Source organism: Periplaneta americana, chromosome 16, assembly GCF_040183065.1.
Source record: "Periplaneta americana isolate PAMFEO1 chromosome 16, P.americana_PAMFEO1_priV1, whole genome shotgun sequence".
Classification (NCBI taxonomy): Eukaryota; Metazoa; Arthropoda; class Insecta; order Blattodea; family Blattidae; genus Periplaneta; species Periplaneta americana.
Genome location: NC_091132.1, coordinates 162,871,670 through 162,897,207, shown reverse-complemented (window position 1 = coordinate 162,897,207; position 25,538 = coordinate 162,871,670). Strand labels below are relative to the sequence as shown.

At 35.2% G+C, this 25,538-nt stretch overlaps 1 protein-coding gene across 1 annotated transcript in view; it reads left to right on the top strand.

Annotated features, from left to right (window-relative positions):
- LOC138691703 (zinc finger protein 723-like) overlaps positions 1 to 20,962 on the top strand; it is an 88,086-nt gene extending 67,124 nt beyond the window's left edge. Inside the window, exons 2-5 of the mRNA XM_069813968.1 lie at positions 5,771 to 5,871; positions 7,515 to 7,649; positions 8,138 to 8,220; positions 16,003 to 20,962. Coding sequence (XP_069670069.1) covers positions 5,776 to 5,871; positions 7,515 to 7,649; positions 8,138 to 8,220; positions 16,003 to 17,215 — 1,527 coding nt within the window. The 5' untranslated portion in view covers positions 5,771 to 5,775 and the 3' untranslated portion in view covers positions 17,216 to 20,962. The remainder of the gene's footprint in view (positions 1 to 5,770; positions 5,872 to 7,514; positions 7,650 to 8,137; positions 8,221 to 16,002) is intronic.
- Positions 20,963 to 25,538: the final 4,576 nt, after the last annotated feature.

The following is a 25,538-nucleotide window of genomic DNA, read 5'->3' as shown; positions in this document are numbered from 1 at the left end:
CACCATTTTGTGTGTGGTATCCTTGCTGTTTCAAGAGAAGTAAGAGAGGAAAAGAGGTATAGAAAAAAGAAATAAGAAGAGTTCAAGGAAAAACAAGAGGAGAAAGAGGACTTCGGATTTTACGTAAATCACTATTTTAATCCTTAAAAGATAAGTTTATAAAAACTTGCAAGTACATGTGTCATATAAAACTATGTCTAAAATTGGTATTTTAATAGCATCTAAAAATGTCTATTTTGTCGACAAAACCTGTTTTGACCTATTAAGTAAGTTTTATCTCTAATAGGTCAAAACACCTATTTTTATTCCGAAAATTTGTTTTTTAAATTCGAAATCTGTTGCTGGTTCTGTTGGAAAAAGGGCATAATCTGGATCAAGTTGTGCAGAGAAATGTATGGCTGAAGGACCTGTGTACTGCTTCAGACATTCTAGCTCGGAAGAACATGGATTTATAGTATAAAATTCCTATACAACTAGTACCGAAACTGAAATACCCTCCTGTTTCTTCACCCAGAGGATGTGGAGCGTTCATTTTCAGCATAGGCTACAAATTGTGTTGAGAGACAGCATTGCTTTTCAGTTGAAAATTTAGGAAAAGCATTAGTAATTTATTGTGAAGCTAGTTATGGACATTAACAGACAACTCTTAATAAAATTGATCATATTTGGCTTGTATGTGTACTGAATTTGTGTCTAAAACTTATTTTTCACATTTAATTGTTTAGTTTATATATAACTAGTTAGATACTGTATTTGTTGTTCTTGTACTTTTAGAAGTAGTGGTGGTAACAGTTTAAAAGCATTTAAAATTATTCAATTCTAAAAGTGAATTTCTTATGACTTGGAATATGTTTTGAAAGAAAGCTTATTGTTTCTTAGAGCCTGTTTTCAATTCTTTAGAGACTATTTCCTACACTTTAAGCCTATTTTAGGCACCTAAAATTGCATTTTAAAAATCTGTACCCTACTCATGATTCGGGAGTTAAGAGAGAGTACGGATTGAAACGTGTATAAGTAAACACAGATTTTATTTAGTCTTGAATATACGGTAATTAAGTCATTCTACTTTCATTCTAAGCCTAGAAAGCCTAGACATTACATCACTATTTTACTTTTACCGCCATATCCTAACACGGTTTAGTTTTCAGAAGTATATCTGACATAATTTAAACTTATTCACAACATTCATTTTATTCTCACAATATACTAGCACACACTAACATATGCTACTTTACGGCAGCCACTGGCGTAGCTCTGTCGGCTAAGGCGCTTGCCTGCCGATTCAGAGTTGCGTATTACCTGGTTGGGTATTTTCCGAGATTTTCCCCAGCCGTAAGGCAAATGTCAGGTAATCTTTGGCGAATCCTCGGTCTCATATCGCCAAATACCATCTCGCTATCACCAATCCCATCGACGCCAATATCCTCGTAGTTGATAAAGCGTCGTAAATAACCAAGCAAAAAAAATATATATATATATTTTAAGTCTCCGTTCATTTGGGAAAGGTGACGTGTACCAAGTAGGCCTACTCATTAATAATTATGTCTTGCACTGCAGCGTATTTCGCCTTAAAATAGAAGGCTAACTTAAGTGGAATGGAAGCAAAACGACTCGGGAATTAAAAAGTTGTAGAATTATATTAAAATGTTTATTCCAACCGCATAGTTATGAAATAAAAGGCACCGTATGAATTCTTTAAGATTGTTTGAACCAAAATTCAGCACGGCTACAGTAGCCTATTTGATCATAGTAGGCTACTTTAGTTCCAAGGTTATAGCCTATAACAAATTTATATCCTAATATATTCTAATAAATATCCTAATCTTATCAATTCTAATAGTTCTAGTATTAAATTTAAAAAGTTATATATGGATTTTATAAAAATTGTAAATTTAAATTTATATATATATATATATATATATATATATATATATATATATATATATATATATATATATATATATATATATATATATATATATATATTCTTATTGCGTACCGTAGTGGACATAACACAAATAACTGCATTATATACTTCTTAATTTCATTTCAGGAATCCGCCCCTCAGTACAAGTTCTACTCTTTCAGGGGTGAGCCAAAGTTTTTCTGTTTTTTTATATTTTGTGTTACAATTATTAGCAAAATATATAAATATACAACAAAATGCAACTTTCTCTTATAAATTTTTTAAAAATTTTACAATCCAGAAGGCAGTGTACCAGCAACTCCTGCCTATTATTATCTTCAGAGCAGTTGTAGCCGTGGTAGATTTTACTGCATTCGTTTTTCAATATTTCAAGTGGATCTAGTTGAAATACGTTAATACCAGAATATAACTACGTAACCATTACCAATCAATGTTCAAAACATTGTCCAGGCTATATGTACTTACTGTGGGAGTATTCCTGTAACAGTTACAGTACCATGTGGTATATTATTATTTGCATTTTTCCACGAAAAGTTTGATATTCCTGAAATATCTATATTCTAGCATTACAAGATTTCTGATTCTAACGTGACTGTAGTTGAATCCAACGATATTCATTTTGTAGAGTACCGGTAGTCCCTTGTGAAAACGTTTCAATGCAGTTAAATCTTGTGTGAAAACGTTTCGCTACATTTAAATCTATCTTCCAGTTTAGAAACGAGACAGAATATTGGGTATTGTTGAAGTGTAGTTATTAGGTTTAAACATTTAAATTGTAAACAAGAAGACATGTAAGAGCGCTTGCAATTATAATAATAATAATAATAATAATAATAATAATAATAATAATGATTTATTTTAGCTGGCAGAGTTAAGGCCGTAAGGCCTTCTCTTCCACACAACCAGCAAAAAGTGTATAAAGAGGTAAGTAGGCTATATAAATTTTAATACCTACAGTCATTTGATGTAACTTTGTACTACTTCTGTCATATTTTTATACTTATTGTAGTCTACCTACAGTAATGTCTTTTGAAATTGTTGTTTAAAAGTAAATTATTTAAGAAGACTACATATTTGATGGGTTGAATCAAGAACCATATTTTAAAAAGATGAAATTTGACATTTAATGGTGGTACAGAGGTACAAGGCTAACTGGGGAAACTGTACCACATAAGTGTTTTACTATTAAACTCATTTCGGCCAATTTTTAGTTTCCTACGGCCATTTCCAATGGACTCCTAACGAACATTCACACGTTTATCACTGGGATTGTGGCGAAGGAAATCAATTTAGAACACTTTATCTCAGCCACGACACATTTCAATTTTTATTGTACAATATAAATGCAATTATCACTACAATGACACAATAATTCTTGAAGATAACACAGAAACAACTTCGGAAATGCAAATTAACAGAGTCGCAGTTTCACTTTACTTTCACTAGATGACTCAGAAATCCAGCAAACGACATTTTATACGTGTAGCAGGGACGCCAATGTCGGCAAGCGGAATGAAACTTTGAGGAAAGTTACAACTGCTGTGCTAAACGTGAGGAATGTTGCAATAGGTGTGTAGCACGTTAGGTTAGGTTAGGTGTGTAAGATAATATAAGTGATTACCACAGTTGGCGACACTGGAATCATTCTCCCACCCCTCCTCAAATAACGTCACAACGACGAAAGTACGATGATTTTCCTATATGAGTAAGGAACCTATTTAGGGCGGGTTGGATGTGACCACAGCTCTCCCAGTAATCACATCGAGTTTCTACTACTCCACACTTGAAAACTAAGGTATTTTCAGTGTTTTTAATTGCCTATACTGGTAATACCAAAGTAAAAATTCACTAAAAGTTTATTTAAAAAAGGTAGAACATTTAGTATATATAGTAATAGGCCTACAATGTACTAGCACTACAAACGAAAATATAAACACTATTTTTATGTGTTTATTGCCTATATAAATGTTTGATATAAGTTATTATTAGTTCGATAATCAAATTCTTCACAATCTTAACATAGGCCCAATCATTTCACATGTGCCCTCTTTATTTGCCAAATTATTAACTTTCTTTGTTACTTCAAACTGGTCAGGCCACATCATTTGCCTTCCCTTCTTGACGTTACCACTGATTTTGTATTTGGAGATGGGACCATGCAGTTCAATGCCATTGACTGTAGGCCTTTACTTAAGACCATAACAAAGTGATCATAGTACAGAGAAACAACATTCTCGGTGAAAACATATTTGTGTGTTTATTTTGCAATTTACCACTATTGTTTGCCTTATGATCGAACACAAGCATATAGCTTCTCGTTGACAAAGTTTTCCAGTGTTTATATTCTCTAGTACTTCCTGTAGTATTTCCTGTAATATATTGCATTATTGCACATTGTCTTCTCTTTGGGGAATCCTTTTGACATCATAGCATCTAAAAATTTCAACCCATTATAGAAATCCAAGACGAGTGTAAAAATTAGAACAATAGTTAAATAAACACGGTCAAAGAAATTCCATTAATGAGCCAACTGTGTGGGATTTAGTAAAAAAATTTAATTGTTCAATGAAAATTTAAAGTGTGTCTGTAGTAGATCTAGTAGTTACAGTCTATATTAATTTCATGTAATAACTGCCTGAAGTTATTTAATAAACAAATTGATTAAATTTATGAATAATCAAATTTAAATGCTTTTGCCTACAAACTTTGTAGCAGTACAATGTAATTTGGAATTCATCTTTTATAAGTTCCAGTAAGTCAAGTATCAACAAATGAAAACAGATAATATTCGCCACACATTTGCACTGGTTTTAGTTAAAAATGCTTAATTATATGAAATATACGTGACTTCATATGTGTCATTGTTTTTATCTTTTTGATGTTTTTAACTTTTAACTGCAACATTCCTGGCATTATTTAACACATTTTAATATGTATTCCTATGTTTTCATAAGATGTGAACTAATTATGTCTGAAGATGCCAAGATTTGGCGAAAACGTTCACAATGTTAATAACAATATAGTGTTAAGTAATTACCATAACATTTTAGATTAAAATAAGCCATATGACTGAACATTATCTGTTTTTATTTGTTGGTACAAAGTAACCCTGAAATCGAACCAAAACAGCACTGTCGGATTAATTTTATGATATTTGCAGGACATGGAATTATTTATGTCAACTAGGTTATTATTGTATTTTAAAGAAGAAAGGATGAGCATTAACAAAAATATTAATTGTAATGGCGAAATAAAATTATATACATACAATATAAAGTTGAAAATCATACCTAAACCAGCTATTAAAACTGAATGTAATATTTACCACGTGGAGTGTTATATATTCTTGAGCAAGGGGACATAATAACTGGAAAGCAAGGAATAGAGATCTTAGGTAATGTAGATGGGTCTAAGATCCAAAGATATAGGCCCTAAGCTTATCACACTTAGGAAATGTGAAATTATAAGTTGTGTAAAATTGGGAACTGGTACAAAGTTACATTGACCGGTACAAAGTGATCCCAGTATGTAGTATGGGAATAACATGAATACATTAGCACAGCCATTTAATTTAGCCAAAAACAAAGGTAAATCAGTGTCATATTATAGAGACGTTAATATATTTCAAGTACATTGTCTGTACATAAAATAAATGTAGCTGATCTTTCGTCAAAATTACACATTACTAAATATGTTCATATTACTATGTACCGTCATTATTAGCTTACTTACCGAAATCTTTAGAAAGTCATAGTAATTGTGTCATAGCGAATTGAAATAAGTTTTTCATCACAGCTCATTTTGTGTCAATCACTGCCAGTTACGCAACCTTTTTTTTTTCAGTTGTGATGGATGTGATCAAGATGGAACCTGACGCTGATCCATTGGACTTACAACCACAGGATGACACATACGAAATAGGGGAGAATAACATTTTATCAGAGGTAAACTGAAAACACTCACTATGTATTTTGTTTATTTGTTTGTTTGACCGTGCAAGACAAATATACATTTTACACTTTTTTATTCAGTAGACTAAATTAGAGTGCTACGCCGTAGGATCTTTCACCTCTGCTGTTGGTAAAGTTGTATTATGCTAGCAGTTAGCTCTTACATGTTGGTAGTATTAGGAATTTCTTGCAAGCAGCTGTTAATGGTGAAATACTGTAAGGTTGCTGTGGTTACAATTGTCATCTATGTAGCATATTTAAAACAGTCTTGGATTGACAGGGCGATTCATTATTACGTGTAAATACTTTGTGTGTGTAATGTAGAGATGAAACTAAGACTAAAACGTTCTATTCAACTTTTTCTCGAAACCTTTAATTCCAGAAAAAACGCCATTTTGCGTGGAACTTGCTCTCCCAAACAAAGTAGTGGTAACACAGCAAATGTAAACTAATTATCACTTTCGTACAGTACATTTGGACTTCAGTACAAAAACAACCAAGGTCAGTAAACCCATATCCTCGGCAGTCTACTTATGCACGTTTTGTGAACTAAAACCAAACACAGTAAAGAACGTGAAGTAATTTCTTCTAGATTTTACACATTAGCGCAATTCTTAGTGTAATGCATTGTCAAAGTGCTATCCCTCAACTTGAAGTCATACCTGTGCTCGCAGCCTCAGTCATCCCTGAATGTTACACATCCCGTTCATCTCATCACGAACTATTCCACACTCGTGTTCAATTCGCTGTGGTAGTACTTCTACGTTAGGTGCAGTAGAGTCATACACTAACGACTTCAGGCGGCCCCGAAGGTAGAAGTCCAGAGGGTTCATGTCAGGTGATCTGGCTGGCCAAGGAGTTGGCCATGCGCGGCCTATCCATAGTTCTGGATACGCAGCATTGAGATCCCTTACGTTGCGGCAGTAATGCACAGGAGCATCATCGTGCATAAATCACAAGTTGACTCGCATTGGAAGAGTTATATCATGTAGCAGACCATGCAATTCGCGTTCCAAGAATGCACAGTAGCTTTCCACATTCAACCGCGGAGGTAGAACTCGACGTCCGAGTAACTGATTCCCAACAATACACAACAAATGTGTGGGAGAACAGTAATGTCTATGCAGTTACTGCGATATAGGTGCCATCTACTGGAACTCTGGAATTAAAGGTTTTGAGAAAAAGTTGTATAGAACGTTTTAGTCTTCGTTTCACCTCTACAATACACACAGAAAGTATTTAAACGTAATAATGAATCACCCTGTATTGTGAGAGATAATTTCCTCCCACAAGTAGCACATAATTCCACTTCGGTATTGTCCTGAGTAATCAAATATTCTTCTTGGAAAAACATTTACACAGATCGTGTAGGGTATATATAAGCTTCTGTTACACGTATTATTGTAGTAACTGTGTAAATTTCTATCTGAAGGAACACCTCGCCTATTATCAGACGTTACCTGTGTCTCTTATGATCTAGTTCCTATTCTGCCTTCTGTATTCTTCTTTAATCTGTTGACTATGTTGAAAGAGTTAGTCAGCGATTGCGAAGCAGAACTAGATTGTAAGTTATTACACATGAATTGAACTTTAAAATAGCTAAATAATTTTATCCAAGATGACTTTATTTTCTGTAGCAAGGCAATTTATCGCATCTGGAAGTGACGGGTATGAAGATGGAATGCGTGGACCACAGCTGTGATCTTAAATCAGAGATAAAAGTTGAAGACAGTCCAGTGCCTATTAGCTTTCCTATGGTGAAGTCTGAAGTTGTAAGTAGTTCACTATTAATATGCAGATGTACCAGTAGTGTTTTTTTAAGTATGTCACAGCCATTAACATAAGGGACCTCATTCCTCAGAGTCCAATTGGGACCAAATAGGTAACTATCACAAGACTCTTGGTAATAATTTTGGCGATTGAGGTACAAAATATTACATGGGGCTATAATTACTTCTTGCTCCCTCTATCCTTCTGCACTTACAGGGGCTTCAACTTATGAGCCATGAAAACGTAAATAATCTTATGGTGCAACTTGCCTCTATTGCGTTTCAGCACAAGCAAATAACCTGAATTTATGGAAGAGTTTTTGAAGAATGTAAATCAAAGCAGTTAGGGGGAATCAGTTCTATTTCTTATAAAAGTCATTACAACCTTACAGAAAAGTCTTAATTAGTTTTTAAACACAGGTTTCTGATATACGAAACCAAAGCCTCAGACGATCAGTTAAAGCTCTCTTCATTATTTACTCATTTTCCAGGAAGATATGTTGGATGTGGACAGAGTTCAGCAGGAACAGAATGTGGAAGTATCTTCAGAGGAGGATGAAGTGTTGACTGACAGGTTAGTGTACTGTGCTGGTTTTTCTTCTTCCGTGCTTTCAGAACTTCATTTAATGAAGATATAGGGAATGAATTCTACTATATTTGTGTGGTTATTCTTATTAACACCTCGATATATCTTGATACTGAAATTACATGAGATTCACAAAAATTATCGTTAGCATGATAATTAACATGCTGCAACTGCTACTATATCTGCTGCTTTATTATTTTGCTGTCCTTCGTGAACCATGATCTCTTTTAGTTTACGATCACGTCACTAATTTGATAAGCAACATTTCTACTATGACTGCAGTCCCTGTATATTATGTTAGTTTGCTGCTTTTCGTGCTGCTTAATTCGAGTGCTGCAAAATTTGCAATATTCTTTTCCGGTCTGTACATACAGATTGTGTTACATTTGCAACGCCAACTTAGCTGGAGCTTTTCGACTCTTTGTTCTTTTTTCATTGCATTTTTAGGTTGTGTGCCCTGTCAGATTTTGATTTTATGAATTGCAGGCAAATGTATCTAAAATAACTGTTTTTTATTATGAGAGGGACAGAAAATATTTGAAGATAAAGAAAGCTTTCAGGAATGTTTGTCCAAACATTTTCGTTCAATGCAACATATCGTCCAAGAGTAAATTTCGTCCAGAAATATTTTAGTCCACAAAACTTTAGTCCAATATACATATTGTCCAATCGTGATCGATTTTGGATATTCGGATACTAGAAGCACATTTTAAACAGATGCCAAGAATATAGTACCACGTACTAGAGAACTCAATAATGGACAAGTCTTGCTGGGGAAATGAATAAATTACTTTTACTTAAAATTATCAGGTATGGATCCCAAAGTAATTACTTCAAAAACGGAACAAACCACTGTTCATAAAAGATGGCTACTGTTATCAACACCACTCTTATAATAAGAATCGAACTAGGATATATATATGGGCGATGTGAGAATCGATCAATCTGTAGTGATATTACACAGCAACCTGCAGAATTTCGGGGATGGAAATTAAAGAAGGAAATTACACTTTCTAAGATATAGCTGTAATGAATGGAAACATGATCTTTGTTCTTTGAAATAACTAAAAATAAATATAATGTTTATTTCAGTGATTCTTTTTTGTAATAAATACAGCTACGAAAATTTCAGGTAAATAAATATTGACTTAACTATTTAAGGACAAAATATATATAGGACGAAATTTCACATAATACTAAATTGACATGGACGAAGAGTTGTGGACAAAATTTTATGCAGGACAAGCATGTAACTGGACAAACGTAAAATTAGGACCAAATTACGAATGTACGAAAACGTAATGGACCTACATTCTCCTAACCTAAAGAAAGGAAGGTGTTGGTCAAGAACTGAATAAAATCAGAAAACAATGTGATGTTATAACATCTGTTTCATAGAATCTTCTTTAAATTGTCAGTAGGATTTACTTTTTATTTTTACATGTCTTTATTCTATTGAGCCTTAAGTTCGTGAAATTTATTTTTTACAATACCAATTAATATTTTCAAGCATTGGCAAATTCTGCTGTGGCGTTTTATTTTTACTATGCCAATCAGCAGCAATTTGTTTAATTTATTACCTGTCTTTAGTAAATTAACCTTTTGTATGTAGAGTATTTATATTGTTCAGCAAATTTTGAGAAGTTGTGTTTTGATAGATTAATAAAGTATCATCAAATGGGTTTGTTAAGACCACTCAACTGGTTCTGGTCAAAGCATTCACTATGTGAAGTTTGAGAATCACTGTCACTGACACCACTTTCTTTACCTCGTGCTATACAGCGTGATTCACGAGGATTTACCGTCTCTTACTGAGCTTATTTTCGAAGGCATTCTTAGAAAAAAATGTCATTTGTCCTGATCTTAATATTTTCAGAGTTACACTAATTTGAAGTTGTTTGTAAAATACCATTATTCTTGAGTTTTAAGAGGAGAAGAATTTTACAGATAAAGAATGAACAACTCACAAGTATCATTTCTTTAATTATGTAATATTTCGAAGCTAAATGTATGTTGTGAATTTCTGTGTTGCTTTGTATTGATTTTTTTTTTCGATTTTTAACTACAAAATTACATTTTCTTGCGCACTTATCACTATTGATACAAATCAGGCCACTCTTGTAAATTAAGCTCTAAAGAATCAAGTTCCTGTAACAGTTTTTGTGATAAGTGCTTAAGAATGATATAATTTTTAGTTAAAAATTGGAAAATAAAATCTTTGCAAAGGAATTAACACATTTTTAGCTTCAGAACACTAGCCAATTAAAGAAATGACACTTCTGAATAGTTCATTCTCTGATTGTAACATTTTTTTACCCTTAAAACTAAAGAAAAAAGATATTTTAGTAATAACTTAAAATTACTGTAACCCTGAAAATATTGAGATTAGGACACATGTTCATATGCAATTTTCTGCTCAGAATGTCTTCGGAAATCAGCATCATAAGTGATGGTAAATCCTCGCGGATCACTCTGTATAAGACATACACACACAGGAATCATCTACTGAGAATTTTCGTAGCTCTTGGAAGGGTGGAATTGGTACCATATGCAAGTGCGGCACACGTCTCATGGGTGCAGGTGGATGAGAATGTGTCCTCTTATTTCGACTGATCCCTATGATATTAATAATACAAAAATAACTATTGGTATTTCTCTTTCCATTTGTCCACTGGTCCAAATGCTCTTTACAAATTTTGCATAGAATATGAGCAGTCCATGTCTTATCTTGATATCCAAGATTGACACCAAAATAACGTAAATGAGCTGTGTTCACAAACTCGGAAATAAATTTCCTACTTCCTTTCATTGTGTTTCCTTACAAATCCAGAGTGTATACAAGAGATTCATCGGGTTTTGACACCGTATATCCTCAAATGTATAATGTCCATTCATTTGTACTAATAGCCAATCGAAAGAGCACATTTTCAAGTTCTGTACATATCATTACAAATGTTCTATGTGCCCTCGTGTTACCCAACACACATCTATGCGGTAGTCCAGTTCGTCCCATTCACGGAGCATGCCATTGTCGATGTTCCTCAGCGCAGCAGTGATGCGATACCAGAGTTCAGCCAATGTTGTCGGCATAGGTGGCATGTAAACATTCTCTTTCACATACCCCCCAAATAAAAAAATCACAAGCTGTGAAGTCAGGAGACCGTGGGGGCCACCTGAGTAGTGCCAAATCATCCTGAGCACATCGCCCAATCCACCAGTTTGGAAATTCCTCGTTCAGTTATCGACGCACTTCTCTATGCCAATGAGGCGGAGCTCCGTCTTGATGGAAGATGAAGTTTGTGTTGTGATTTGTCAGTTTGTAGATACGTCGCTCTCGTCACGGTATTGTCACCAAAGACTAGGGTCTGTAAACCGTGCTCTTTGAGACAGCACAGAAAACATTCAATTTTGGAGAATCTGTTTCAATGTCCACTGTAACACGGGGATTTCTTGTGCCCCATATTCGGATATTGTGAAGATTCAACTTCCCACTCCGGTGAAACGTCGCCTCATCACTGAACACGAGCCGAGAGGCAAATTCGTCATCTTCCAATGCTGCCTGGAAACGATAACAAAATTCGTTTTTGATGACGAGGTCGTTTGGCCGTAAATGTTGCAGCAGTTGTATGCGATACGCTTTCTGGCGTAATCGCCTTTGCAGAATCTTCCACACACTTGCGTTTGGAATGTCCAGTTCGCGACTTGGGCGACGTGTTGATTTTTGTGGGCTATGAGCGAATGCCTCTCGGAGTCTCTTCACTTTTTCAGCTGCAACACTTGGTCGTCCTGAGCTTTTGCCTTTACACAAGCACCCTTTTTCTTTCAACTGTCGATACCACCGCAGAATGCTTTGGTGGGTTGGTGGGTCTCCTCTGTACTGTCTCCGGAATGCACGCTGCACAGTGATGATGGATTGAGTGCTTTGATATTCCAAAACACAAAATGCTTTCTGTTGATCAGTCACTATTTTACCAACCGCCGCTAGTGAGTCACTGAAGAGTCAGAATGAAATCTGAAATGAAGAATACCAAATTTAAGAATATGCTCTTTCTATTGGTTATGAGTACAAATGGGTGGACATTATAAATTTTAATCTATACAATGTCAAAACCTGATGAATCACTTGTATACACTCTGTATATAGCAAAGTAATTCGCGATGATTCAAGTACGACCGTTGTGAACTGGTCACTCCTTTACGATGCTCGATCGTCAAAAATGAAACGATATGAGTGAGAATATAATTATACAGATCTTCTAAAATATCGTAAGTATGATATAATTAAGAACTTATTTTTCACAATACATTGTTTCAGATGTAAAATGCAGTTGGAAGTGCGTAAACACTCAGAATTCTTAATAACTGATACGCACGCAAAAACAAAAACTAAGAAATATAGTAGAAACTCCGATGAGCAACTGCCTGTAAAGTTGAACCCAGAACCAAGATAACCATCTAGATGCTTTTACGGATAATGTAACAAATCAGCATTGTAATATCATGGTGCAAGGTAACCTTTTAAAATCCTTCTGGATATGATATCTCCAATTATGACAAACAAGAAAGTCTAGTAATATTTTCTTCCAATAAAGGTGGTTTTCGAAAAAAATGATGTTTTATAACTTAAAGTTTTCATTAAGTTTTTCATGAAACTGCACAAAATTGAATTTTATCTCATGTAGGATGATAGAGTAAGCTATGTATGGCCATGTTACAGTAGTATTTGCATGGAAAAAATCACATATTTGGAATAAATCGCGTTAATAGTCGTGTACACATTGCATGGGAACAGGCTGTGCATTCTGGCAACACTGCTTCTTATATACGCAAACCATATGGGCGAACTAGCTGTATGGAGCAGACAATATGCCTATATTCACTTCATTAGTTGCAGGCTACGTGCAGTTCGAAGCAGTTGAAACACAACGAGATGCCACAGTTTTCTAATCGTGAGTATCTGGAGGTTATTAATTTATGGCGAACTTGGTCACAATTACGCTGCAGCTGCTCGCTTATGGGTATACCAGCGAATAGGGATTATAAAGAATGGACACTTCGCGTCGGTACCTTTGATGTAGCCAGACTGATTTCAATGACCTTCAAACCAGCTAAAGCGTCAGATTCTGCTTTCTCCCTAGAGTTGGCGCTGACATCACACCAGCTAGCAGTCGACACAGCGGAAATATAACACATACAATTAATACATCTAGGTACATTATGTTCTCAAATAAAATAAATTGGATCCATAAAATAATAAATCCTTCATTAACTGCAATGTCTATACTCTAGAGTTCCTTTATAATGAGAGTTGAGACGTTGACCCCAACAACAATTAAAATCTGTATTGATTTGATAGCGCTGAAAATGGAAAAACAAAACTCTTACGAGGAGTAAAGCCATATACCTATATTATATTGTTATACAAATATTAAACGAATTCGATACTTAAGTTTATAATGTATTATATTATTTTATAATATAATGTATTATATCTGAAATATAAAATATTATTATTACAACTAGTTTGTCACTGAGAAATAAGGAAAAGCTGTTAACTTGAATTTATTTGAAGCAAAGTGTTACTGGATTATGCAATAAGGTAGGCGATGTTTGGATCCTGTGCCTTAACTCTAGTCTCAATTATCTTAGCGTATGCTCGATTACACTACTTCCAGCGCTTTAAAGTAGAACTAGCCGCTGGCGCAGAGAGAAACAAAACACAGGAAAATTCGCTCGGTGTCCATTCTTTATAATCCCTATTCACTGGGTATACCGTGACAGATAACTGGATCAGGAGTGTGAAAGTTGTAGACACCCAACTGGTGAACACTTTGAACAATACCATTTAAAGATACAGTAGAGAATGGTGTACAAAATTTAACAGTGTACCTCGTATTAATGTGTGTTATTTTCATTTAATTTGAAATTTGTTTATTTCTTCCAAACATTGTATTGTAATGTTCTTGAAGTGACATCAACTGTGTGGTCCTCAACGTAAACTAATACAGTATTTTAAGGTTTAATTTTGTTTTATGCATAATTTTTCATTCCACTGTATTAATGATGAAATTGCATTAAACTCTAACGGAAACTTCGTGTTTGTTCGTACTGAATTTAGTGCTGAAACCGTACAATAACGAACGTTTCATCATAGATAACGAATAACGTAGTCCATGTAATTAACAAGTTACGATTACATGAAGTTCGATTTGACTGCATTCTCAACAGTTGTTTTTGTTTACAAAACGGTATGTGTGTACATCCTCTCAAAAAGCCTGCCAAATAGATGATTGCAGCGGCATTCATTCTGCTGGGATGCAATGAGCTCGCGAAGTAAACACTGCTACTGCCTACAACTTTGCAACATTGCAACTTTCGTTTTGTCGAAATATTATAAAAACTATTGATCGTATGAGAAAATATTATTTATGCTCGACCATGCCGAAATGTAGTAATTATACACCTGGTAGCAGACCATTAATGCATGTCATTAAAGTACACCTACTCATTAAAGGTCAGGTCCATCAGCCAATGACGACTCAGGTCACAACTGTTCAGCCAATGACAGGTCAGCTCTCTACCGTTATAAAACCGCAAGTATGGATTATTCTCGGATATGCAATCGAAAGAGAATTAGCGAAAAGTCCCAGAGGCTGGAAATCCAATACTGTCGCAGAAGGTTATGTTCTGTTACTATAATAATTAGCGTTAATTGTAAATAATATTCAAATGAATTCAATTTGTCATCTCGTTTTTCAATGACTAATTTAATTTCAATGTTATCTCTGTAGGTTCTTATGGCCTAGCAAGGTCAATGTGGACATCTGTTCCTCGGAAAAAATCAATACTTTCGCGTCTGCGCACATCTCACAACATACGGGACATGGCTCCAGGTCAGATACAATAAAATTAATAATATCAAGTTAGAAATATGGTCGAGCATAAAAAGTCGTATGAAACTCGCCTATAATAATGGTAATTAAGAAGCTCGTATGAAAATTATGAAACTCGCTTGCGCTCGTTTAATAAATATCCATACTCACTTCTTAATTACCTTCATTATAGGCTCGTTGCATAATGTACTATTATCTAAACATTACCAAATTATAAATGATCTGTTATATGTGTGAAGGATTGTAAGTGGTTACCTTATATTCTCTATATTGTTACGTAAATGGAACATTGCCTAAAGAATCTACAGTGCGTTCGTAGATCAGTCGGACTTGGCGGTCGTTTACGTGTAACTCTGGCGGCTGGCGTGCCAATCTTCACCCAGACCAAGGCCGCAGAATGGTCCGGCCGAACAGAGGAGGCACTGTACAACTGGTACGGTCTACCCAATGCCATTTTCTGAATCAGCGCCCCAAATAACGCTTACAAGAAAGCTATGCACCAAGGCAGTACAACACTATAATACATTTTGCGTACGGTCATTCAGATGCGATGTATATATAAAGCTCTTCATAAAGCAGGGGCACTTAAATCACCATGTACGTATTCAAACACCTGAAATGCAATTTAATTGCGACGTGATTGGAAACTATTTTTTTTTTTTTCAAATTTCAGAGTTCTAAATAGATATGCACGAATAAATATACATATGCGTATAAAGTTAGATGTATAGTTATGGTTTTTATATGTAACGACGCTCGCAACTGCAGAGGTTATATCAGCGTCGCCGGTGTGCCGGAATTTTGTCCTGTTTGCGCAATATTTTTTTCTCACGAAATTAATTATTGTGTAGACTGATAAATATTATATCCATTTCAGCATTGTGGATAATGTTGAGAAGAGTGTGTCACAAGAACAAGCCAGCATTGATCGAGAAGACAAATGGACTCATTGCGGTAGCAACAGACCAGAGGGTTCGGAAATTAGAGACATAAGCAATATATGTATCAAGTGTCATATATGCAACGAAGGTTTTGTTACACTGGAATCTCTGGAATTTCATTTTGATACACACAAAATAAAATCATTCAAATGTGACGTCAGTGGGGAGTTTTTCTTGAACCTGAGTGACATAAAGAGACATGCAGTTCTACATACAAACGGGATGTCACTTCATTGTGTTAATTGTGGGAAGTCTTTCAGCAGACCACGTGATGGCAAGAGACATGACGTTGTACATACAAACAGGAAGTCATTTCTATGTGATACTTGTGGGAAGTCTTTCGGCAGACGACATGATTGCAAGAGACATGCAGTTCTACATATAAACGAGATGTCATTTCATTGTGATACTTGTGGGAAGTCTTTCAGTAGATCAAAAGAGCTCAAGAGACATGCACCAATACATACCGGGGAGAAGCCATTCAAATGGGAAGTGTGTGGAAAATGTTTTTTACAAATTGCAAATCTTAACATTCATGCACGCATACACACTGGCGAAAAGCCATACAAATGCGAGGTGTGTGGAAAGTGTTTCACGTCTTCCACAGTTTTACGAAGACATGCACTCTTACACGCGGGTGAAATGCCATACAAGTGCGACGTTTGTGGAAAGTGTTTCTCGCAATTAGGACACACCAAGCGGCATATTATGCGGATTCACCCAGGCGAAAGGCCATTCATATGCGAATTGTGTGGAAAGTGTTTCTCGGCATCCACTGATTTAAGCATACATGCTCGCTCACACACGGGTGAAATGCCATACAAATGTGACGTTTGTGGGAAGGGTTTCTATGTATCCACATCTTTAAAGAGACATGTACGCTCTCACACAGGTGAAAAGCGATACAAATGTGACGTTTGTGGAAAGGGTTTCTTGGAATCCACATCTTTAAAGAGACATGTACGCTCTCACACAGGTGAAAAGCCATACAAATGCGACGTTTGTGGAAAGGGTTTCTCGGAATCAGGTAACCGAAAGGAGCATGTTATGCGCTATCACACAGGCGAAAAACCATTCATGTGCGAGATTTGTGGAAAGCGTTTCTTAGCATCGTTAAAATTAAGGAGCCATGCACGTACACACAGGTGAAACGCCATACATATGCATCGTTTTTTAAGCGCAAATGCATGCTTTCATACAGAAATAAGGTCCTTCTTAATATGGGTGTGCGTGTAAAGAGTTTCTGGTAATTGGTACACTTGGTTAAACATGTTAACTTTCACACAGGCTAAAATCATTAATCTATGGATTCTGTATTTGACAAGCCTCTGCAATCACACAGAGGCAAGAGATCATTCAAATGCGATGTATTTTGAAAGAGTTCTCCTGAATCGGAAAGTTAAAAAAAAAAAAAATAATAACAAATAAATAAGGTCCTTCACACAGGCGAATTATCTTCCAATGTGATACTTGCTGAATATGCTTACGTATATGGATAAGTTCAAAAGGCATGTAGCATATTCCATGTGAAATATGACAGCAATAAAGAATACTCATTTTTATATGATTTTAAATCTAATAAAAAAAACAGGAGGCCCGGGTTCGAATCCCGATTGCGGCAAGTTAACCGGTTGACGTTTTTCCCGGGGGTTTCCCTCAACCCAATATGAACAAATGCTTTGTAACTTTCGGTGCTGGACCCCGGACTCGTTTCACCGACATTATCACCTTTATCTCATTCACACGCTAAATAACCTAGATGTTGATACAGCGTTGTAAAATAACCCAATAAAATAAAAAATAAATAATACAAAAATTAAGTAATCACACAAGTTTAGATCTCCATTACATGAACTTCTTCTGTGTAATAATCTCCATAATATGATATATTGAACGCAATATATTTCTACGTCAGTCAGCATTTTGGAGAAATATTACTCGTGAAGTATTAATGCTGCAATCGACCATTTCTTCACCATTAAGAAGATAATTTGATACAGTAAAATTGACAATAATTCTATTACTTATTTACATATATTTCACATATGTTTATAAAATTTGACGTACTTCCCCAAATCAGAAAATTATTTGAAAATCACTGTGGTTTCCTCTTAGAAGCAGAAGGCGGATTGCGTTTTCAAAACTTTGGGGCGCATTCCTCTAATTGTAGTAAAAATCAATTTTTCATTAGGTGCGCCTTATTGTTACGCAACACTCCAGGTGCTGCTTTGACTAATTGTTCGCATATTTAATTGAACTCCGGTGATCACTTGGCTATTTACCGATATTGATTGAACTGACAACAGGAGGTTATACACTTCTGTGTAGAAGCGTACATCTCATCACGATACTGTGTTATTACTTGTTAATGATATGTTAATTTCAGTGATCGTAAATTAAATGTAGATCCCATCTATGTTACACGTGTTTTGTGATATATATGTGTTTCGCTTGTTTCAGATGCAAGTACAATAAAAAGTACCTAGTGATGTTTCCTCTGATTTTCAGATCGTAGTGAAATTTTGTTCTGTTTATTGCTAAGATTTCTAGTGTATATTTTGACGCATTAAACATACTCTTTCAGTTAAGTGGTCGCGTAGGCTTCCGCGTCTGGTATATATGCTGTGTGGATAAGCTTCAGGGCTTATATCGCGTTGTCTTGGTGTCGGTGGCTGACGTTTCGACCGCTCTGTTGTGGTCATTTTCAATATCGACAATATCAGGATAATAGATAAAGAAGACAACTTATACAGAAGACTGGTTAAAGAAGCCTTCCACATCAAACACCATCCCGACAACATCAACAAGGACGAGGGGTTACAACTCAGCAACTCATGGGGAAGTCTGTTCCAAGATCATACTTAGGAACCAGGTCTCCACATGTACGCGGCCCCCCCTTCACCTGGACATCGGGCACGGTATCAAGGTCACTCTTTCGGACCTTATGAGGGCCAGTATTTAATATGGATACTCCCCTTCATACAGACCTCAACCGGATTGGACAACGTAGGACCAATCCGATGCCAGAAGGAGAGCCTACGACCTATCACCGCAACTACTCTCCCATGGAATGTTGAATGTTATGTTTTATTTAACGACGCTCGCAACTGCAGAGGTTATATCAGCGTCGCCGGATGTGCCGGAATTTTGTCCCGCAGGAATTCTTTTACATGCCAATAAACCTACTGATATGAGCCTGTCGCATTTAAGCACACTTAAATGCCATCGACCTGGCCCGGGATCGAACCCGCAACCTTGGGCATAGAAGGCCAGCGCTATACCAACTTGCCAACCAGGTCGACCCCCCCATGGAGACTATTATATATATACCGGCTCGCAACAACTGCTCTGAAGATGACCACAACACTGCAGTCGAAACGTCAGCCACCAACACCAAGACAACGCGGTAGAAGCTCTGAAGCTTATCCACACAGCATACTCTTTCAGTATTTTAACAGTCTTCTACTGATCATTATTGTGACAAATTGATTATTTGTGAAACACTGATACCATCTAACACTCTTCGTCGGTTAAGTGAGATATGGTCCATTTTGCAATAGGTCCTCTCTACCAAAATGTCCAACGTTTAGAAATGTCCGTATTGAAAATTCGTCCATGCCATATAAATGTCCTTACCTGAAAAGGTCCACTGTCAGCAAGTCCTCTTCTTAAAAATGTCCACAAATGCGTCCATTTCCCTAAAATATCCGACAAGGCAAACTGCAAGGAATGTGTTGAAAAATTTTTCTTATCGCCTAATTATGGTACTTAATACAAAAGATACATCTATTGTTCTTCTTGAGGGTCACTATATAATTTCAAATAATATGATGTCTCTCTGAGATATCGAAATTTTTCATTCCTGTCTTTATAATCTTGGTAATATTACGGACAATGTTGAATATTCTCGTTTGATTATTGATATAGGCTACAGTATATTTACTGGCCGCTTAATATTTGTATGCCAACAAGGACCTGGGTTACTAAACGTTCTGTTTCCGATTCTGTTGTTGCAAATGGCTAATGAATCGCGAAATGTTCACGTGATGTGCCATCACAAGTCGTTGGATTTGAGAGTGGAATCCTTCAACCACACTATTCGTACACTGTCTGACTAATTCATATTATTGATTCATAGTTCATGCATTATTTGTTGAGTCTCAATCGACAATTTGTGACACAAATTAAAGAAATAACTTCCCTTCGTTGCATTGAAGTACTCTATCCTGGACCAAAGAAAATAAATCAACAGATTACGAGGAATAGGAATATGGTTCTGGTTTATACCCTCTTACGTACGGGATGTATATTCTAAAGGAATAAATAAATTATTGAATGTTTCCAACATCTTTTTCCCATGCAGTTGCTTCGACATGAACTTATTCCCATGAAAAAGTAATAGCTCATAGTGTGCTCGTACATTTCGTTCATGTGAAGTTCATACAACGTGTTAATCCCTTCTAAATCGACACATGTGAATCACAGATGGCGACACTGCAGTTGTTGATACAGGAAGTTCGGGACCCATTGAAATCTTTGAAACCACGCGGATTGCTGCCATATAATTTAATATTTTGTATTGAATCACCAATAGTACTGTTGAGAAATATTGACACACAAAATTATGCAATGTAAGAGGAAATGGTGTAAAAAAAATCCATGCAAAACGTAATAGAAGTGACACTATTAACTGGAAAAACGAAAAGAGAAGATGTTTTTATTCCACGCATTCCTATGATACTAACATATCTTTCGATTTTAAGTAGCCTAACAGCAATTTCAATGCGACTGGCATTTCTAATGGCCAAATTAAAATTAATCTCAAGGACAGTCTCACAAAATTGCAGACATTAATTCCGTATTTTCACATTCTGAACTATATTTTATACAAAAAGAGGAAGAAAAAAAATTTACAACTGTGAGAAAACAATTCACAGATACTTCTGTCATGTTGTTACTGTAGTATGTGGAAGTACGTAAGCTAACTGAAAATAATACTGTATTAATTCTAAAATATACGTCTCTCAAAATATTGTTGTTCATGCCCGAATATGTGTTACTGTTAAATTCTAACTGTATAATCACCTTGCCAATATAGTAAGATAGGCGTTGTGCATATAATCTCTTAATTTGTAAAAAAAAAAAAAAAAAAAAAAAACCTATATACATCTCTCAGAATATTAGTCTCTATGTTAACAATGACTTATTGCGAGTTTATATTGTATCTTTATTCTGTGTATAAATTAAGAATTAATACAATGTGTTCTGAATTTCTGAGTTATAGTTTCTAAAGTCATATTAAAAACAATAGGAAAACAGCGGTCAAGGGGTAAAAAAATCTTCTAGTATAAATTTAATTATATACTTATATATTGATTTTGTGGTACGACTGATACAGAGATAAATTTTGGCTGTCAATGACACCCCAACGGGTTCAGATTGGGAACAAGGAAATTCCATGTTTATCGTCAGCTGTCTCTGAAATTCAAGTGAGAGCACACAAACACATACACACACACATACATGAAATTATGATCAGTTTGAACCTTTACTGAATCCCTTTCAGAGATATATTGTCAGAATGTTTCAGCATCAAAACACAAACTTATCAATTCTATATTCTGTTTTGCTATATCTTTGTTCTGTTGATGTGAGAGCTTTAGATGCATAAGGAATTGAGGAGCTTTCTTCCAACATTTTCTTTAATTTCATTGAAGGAACGAAAAACTGTATTCATTGTTAAAATTCACCCTTTTTCATCGAAAAAAGTGCAGAACTAAAGAATTTTGTGCCTAGATTATGTTTTCAAAATATTGATTACGTAAATTTTTTTCATTGTTTAATTTTGAAAAAAAAAAAAGATGGGCGATATTATGTTTTGAAAAATAAGAGTGAAGTTATTAATACCGGTTTTAAAATTACTTTTTGAAAAAAAATATTGGAAAGCATGAAAACAGCTGTTTAGTATTTGAACAGTTGAATACTTCAATGAAAAATTTAAAACTAAAATAATTATCAAATAACAAATTGGAATATTTTAACAGGTTTGAAACGCAAAAATATTTTTCCTGAATTAACGTCATGACAAGTAACAGCATTACAATATTACACACATAATAAACGCAAAATAATTATTCTTGCTGCAAAATTAAGAGAGTTTCAATTTTGAATAATTTCCATGGAAAAATTGTTCCGGGGCCGGTTATCGAATCCGGGACCTTTGGTTAAACGTACCAACGCTCTCCCACTGAGCTACCCGGGAACTCTACCCGACACCGATCCAATTTTTCCCTCTATATCCACAGACCTCTAAGTGGGCTGACAACAGTCAGGGAAAAATTGCTCCCTTTTTGCATAATACTCGTCACTGTACGTAACAGAAAACCACAATTTAAAGTCACACAGAGTTAGTGTGCACAACTAATGTTGGTTGCTTGACTGTTGTCAGCCCACTTTGAGGTCTGTGGATATAGAGGGAAAAATTGGATCGGTGTTGGGCAGAGTTCCCGGGTAGCTCAGTGGGAGAGCGTTGGTACGTTTAACCAATGGTCCCGGGTTCGATACCCGGCCCCGGAACAATTTTTCCCTCGAAATTATTCAAATTAACTTTACTTGAGTTTCAAGTTTGTTATCTTTGTTAGTACTTCATGTTCAGAAACGAAATATGTAATCCTTATTCAAACTTTAAGTCACAAGGTTGAGTTTTTAGAAAGTGACATCTTTTTACTAATCAGAGATACACAACATTAAAGAAAATATTAATAATAATAATAATAATAATAATAATAATAATAATAATAACAATAATAATAATAATATAATAATAATAATAGTAATAATATAATAATAATAATAATAATAATAATAATAATAATAATAATAATAATAATAATAAAATGCAATGCTTGGCATCCAATTCGAAACAGTCACAAAGAACAGAATTGCAATGTTGTGGTTGTTCATCTCTAGCTCTGCTTTCCAGAAGAACACTGTACCCTCGTAATTCTGCATTCTCTTTCCAATTTTTGCCAAAATATTCTTCTAGCAATTTTTTGTACATCATTGCGTTTTTTTTTTTTTTTTTTTTTTTTTTTTTTTTTTTTTTTGCGGAAATCACATGTTACAATGGAATTTCTCTAAGTTCAAACACACCATAATATTCTTTCTTCACTAGTGTCTTTTAGTGTAAACATTTTTTCAAATCTGTAGTTCATTACTGTCGTAAATCTTGTTGTTTTGGACCCACCCTTTTTTCGAATTTTTTTAAATTTCAGTCTCTTCACCGCACTTATTCAGTTATTGTAAATATTATCTAAATCATTGGTCATCAGCACACGCTGAAATATGTAAGTAAAGAGTATTCTGTGCAACATTATATGCGCCGTTGTGCAGCAGGCGGAGAGGTAGAGAGCATACCTGCAAGCAGCTATGGTGGACCATAGTGCAATCTCTTATCCGCGGGTAAGTGACGCTAGCCCGAGGGTGCACTGTGCTGATGACCACTGATCTGAATCTTCAAATCATAAATAAACCAATTAACTCCAAGTTTGTTTACAGTGCCGAATTGTTTGCAGACACCATTGTATTCATCACGAGTAACAATGACGGTTTTCTTACTTTTTGATTGTTGACTTCGAATACGGTCACGATGCCGAGATCTTTCCCCATGTCTCCTACAAAGTCCTCCATTCCACATGACAGTAGAGTAAGTAGCTACTTAGAAGGAGTTTGTTATAAAACAGATGAGACTATCATCCAGCGATGGCCTCAGTTTAAATTATTATTAGTAGTAGTGCTCAGGAGGATTTACTGCCTGCAATCAAATAAAAGTGACAATGGAATCAATACCGCCAAATTCGTTTTGCATGTGGCCGGGAGTGGGTTAACACCTTTAGCAAACTTAAGGAAGCTATTACTTCTCCTTCTGTGATAGCTATGACGTATTTTTCCAAGACGTTCGTGTTGCAAACGGATACTTGTAGCACTGATTTGGCGGCAGTATTTTTGCAAACTCTTCTGGAAGGTAATAGACAGACTGCTTATACCTCAGGTACCCTTACAGTCCAGGATCTGAAATACTTTATTAGTGAGTTAGAGCCCCTTGGCGTGAAGTAGTTTATGATGAACGATACCTCGAGCAAGCTGAATTTCATTTGGAGGCCGATAATCAGGATGTGAGATGGATTCTCACTAGATCTAGGATGTCAGATCATTTCGCCTGTTGTGTGCTCTGTATTTCAGATTTTAAACTCTCTGTTGAACATATTAGAAGTAAGCCAGAATATCATCGCCGATACCCGCATGTTCGAGGCATATCCGGACGAAAAAGAACATGGAAAGTTGTATCTAGGTAGTGTGGTTCCCATTATTTTGTGTGTGGTATCCTTGATGTTTCAAGAGAAGTAAGAGAGAAAAAAAGAGGTATAGAAAAAAAAAGAAGTAAGATGAGTTCAAGGAAAAACAAGAGGAGAAAGAGGACTTCGGATTTAAGTTAAATTACTATTTAAATCCTTAAATGATAAGTTCATACAAACTTGTAAGTACATGTGTCATATAAAACTATGTCTAATATTGGTATTTTAATAGCATCTAAAAATGTCTATTTTGTAGACAAACCTATTTTGACCTATTAAGTATGTTTTATTTCTAATAGGTCAAAACACACATTTTTATTCCGAAAATTTGTTTTTAAATTCGAAATCTGTTGCTGGTTCTGCTGGAAAAAAGGGATAATCTGGAGCAAGTTCTGCAGAGAAATGTAGGGCTGAAGGACCTGTGTACTGCTTCAGACATTCTAGCTCGGAAGAACATGGATTTATAGTATAAAATTGCTATACAACTAGTACCAAAACTGAAATACCCTCCTGTTATTTCAACCAGAGTATGTGGAGCATTCATTTTCAGCATAGGCTATAAATTGTGTTGAGTGAGAGACGGCATTGCTTTTCAGTTGAAAATTTAGGAAAAGCATTACTAATTTGTGAAGCTAGTTAAGGACATTAATAAACAACTCTTAGTAAAAATTGATCATATTTGGCTTGTTTGTGTACTGAATTTATGTCTAAAACTTATTTTTCACATTTAATTGTTTAGTTTATATATAACTAGTAACATAGATACTGTATTTGTTGTTGTTGTACTTTTAGAAGTAGTGGTGGTAACAGTATATAAGCATTTAAAATTATTCCGTTCTAAAAGTGAATTTCTGATGATTTGGAATATGTTTTTAAAGAAAGCGTTATTTTTTCTTAGAGCCTGTTTTCAATTCTTTAGATACTATTTCCTACACTTTAAGCCTATTTTAGGCACCTAAAATTACATTTTAAAAATCTGTACCCTACTCATGACTCGGGAGTTAAGAGAGAGTATGGATTGAAACGTGTATAAGTAAACACAGATTTTATTTAGTCTTGAATATAATTAGTCATTCTACTTTCATCATAAGCTTAGACGTTACATCACTATTTTACTT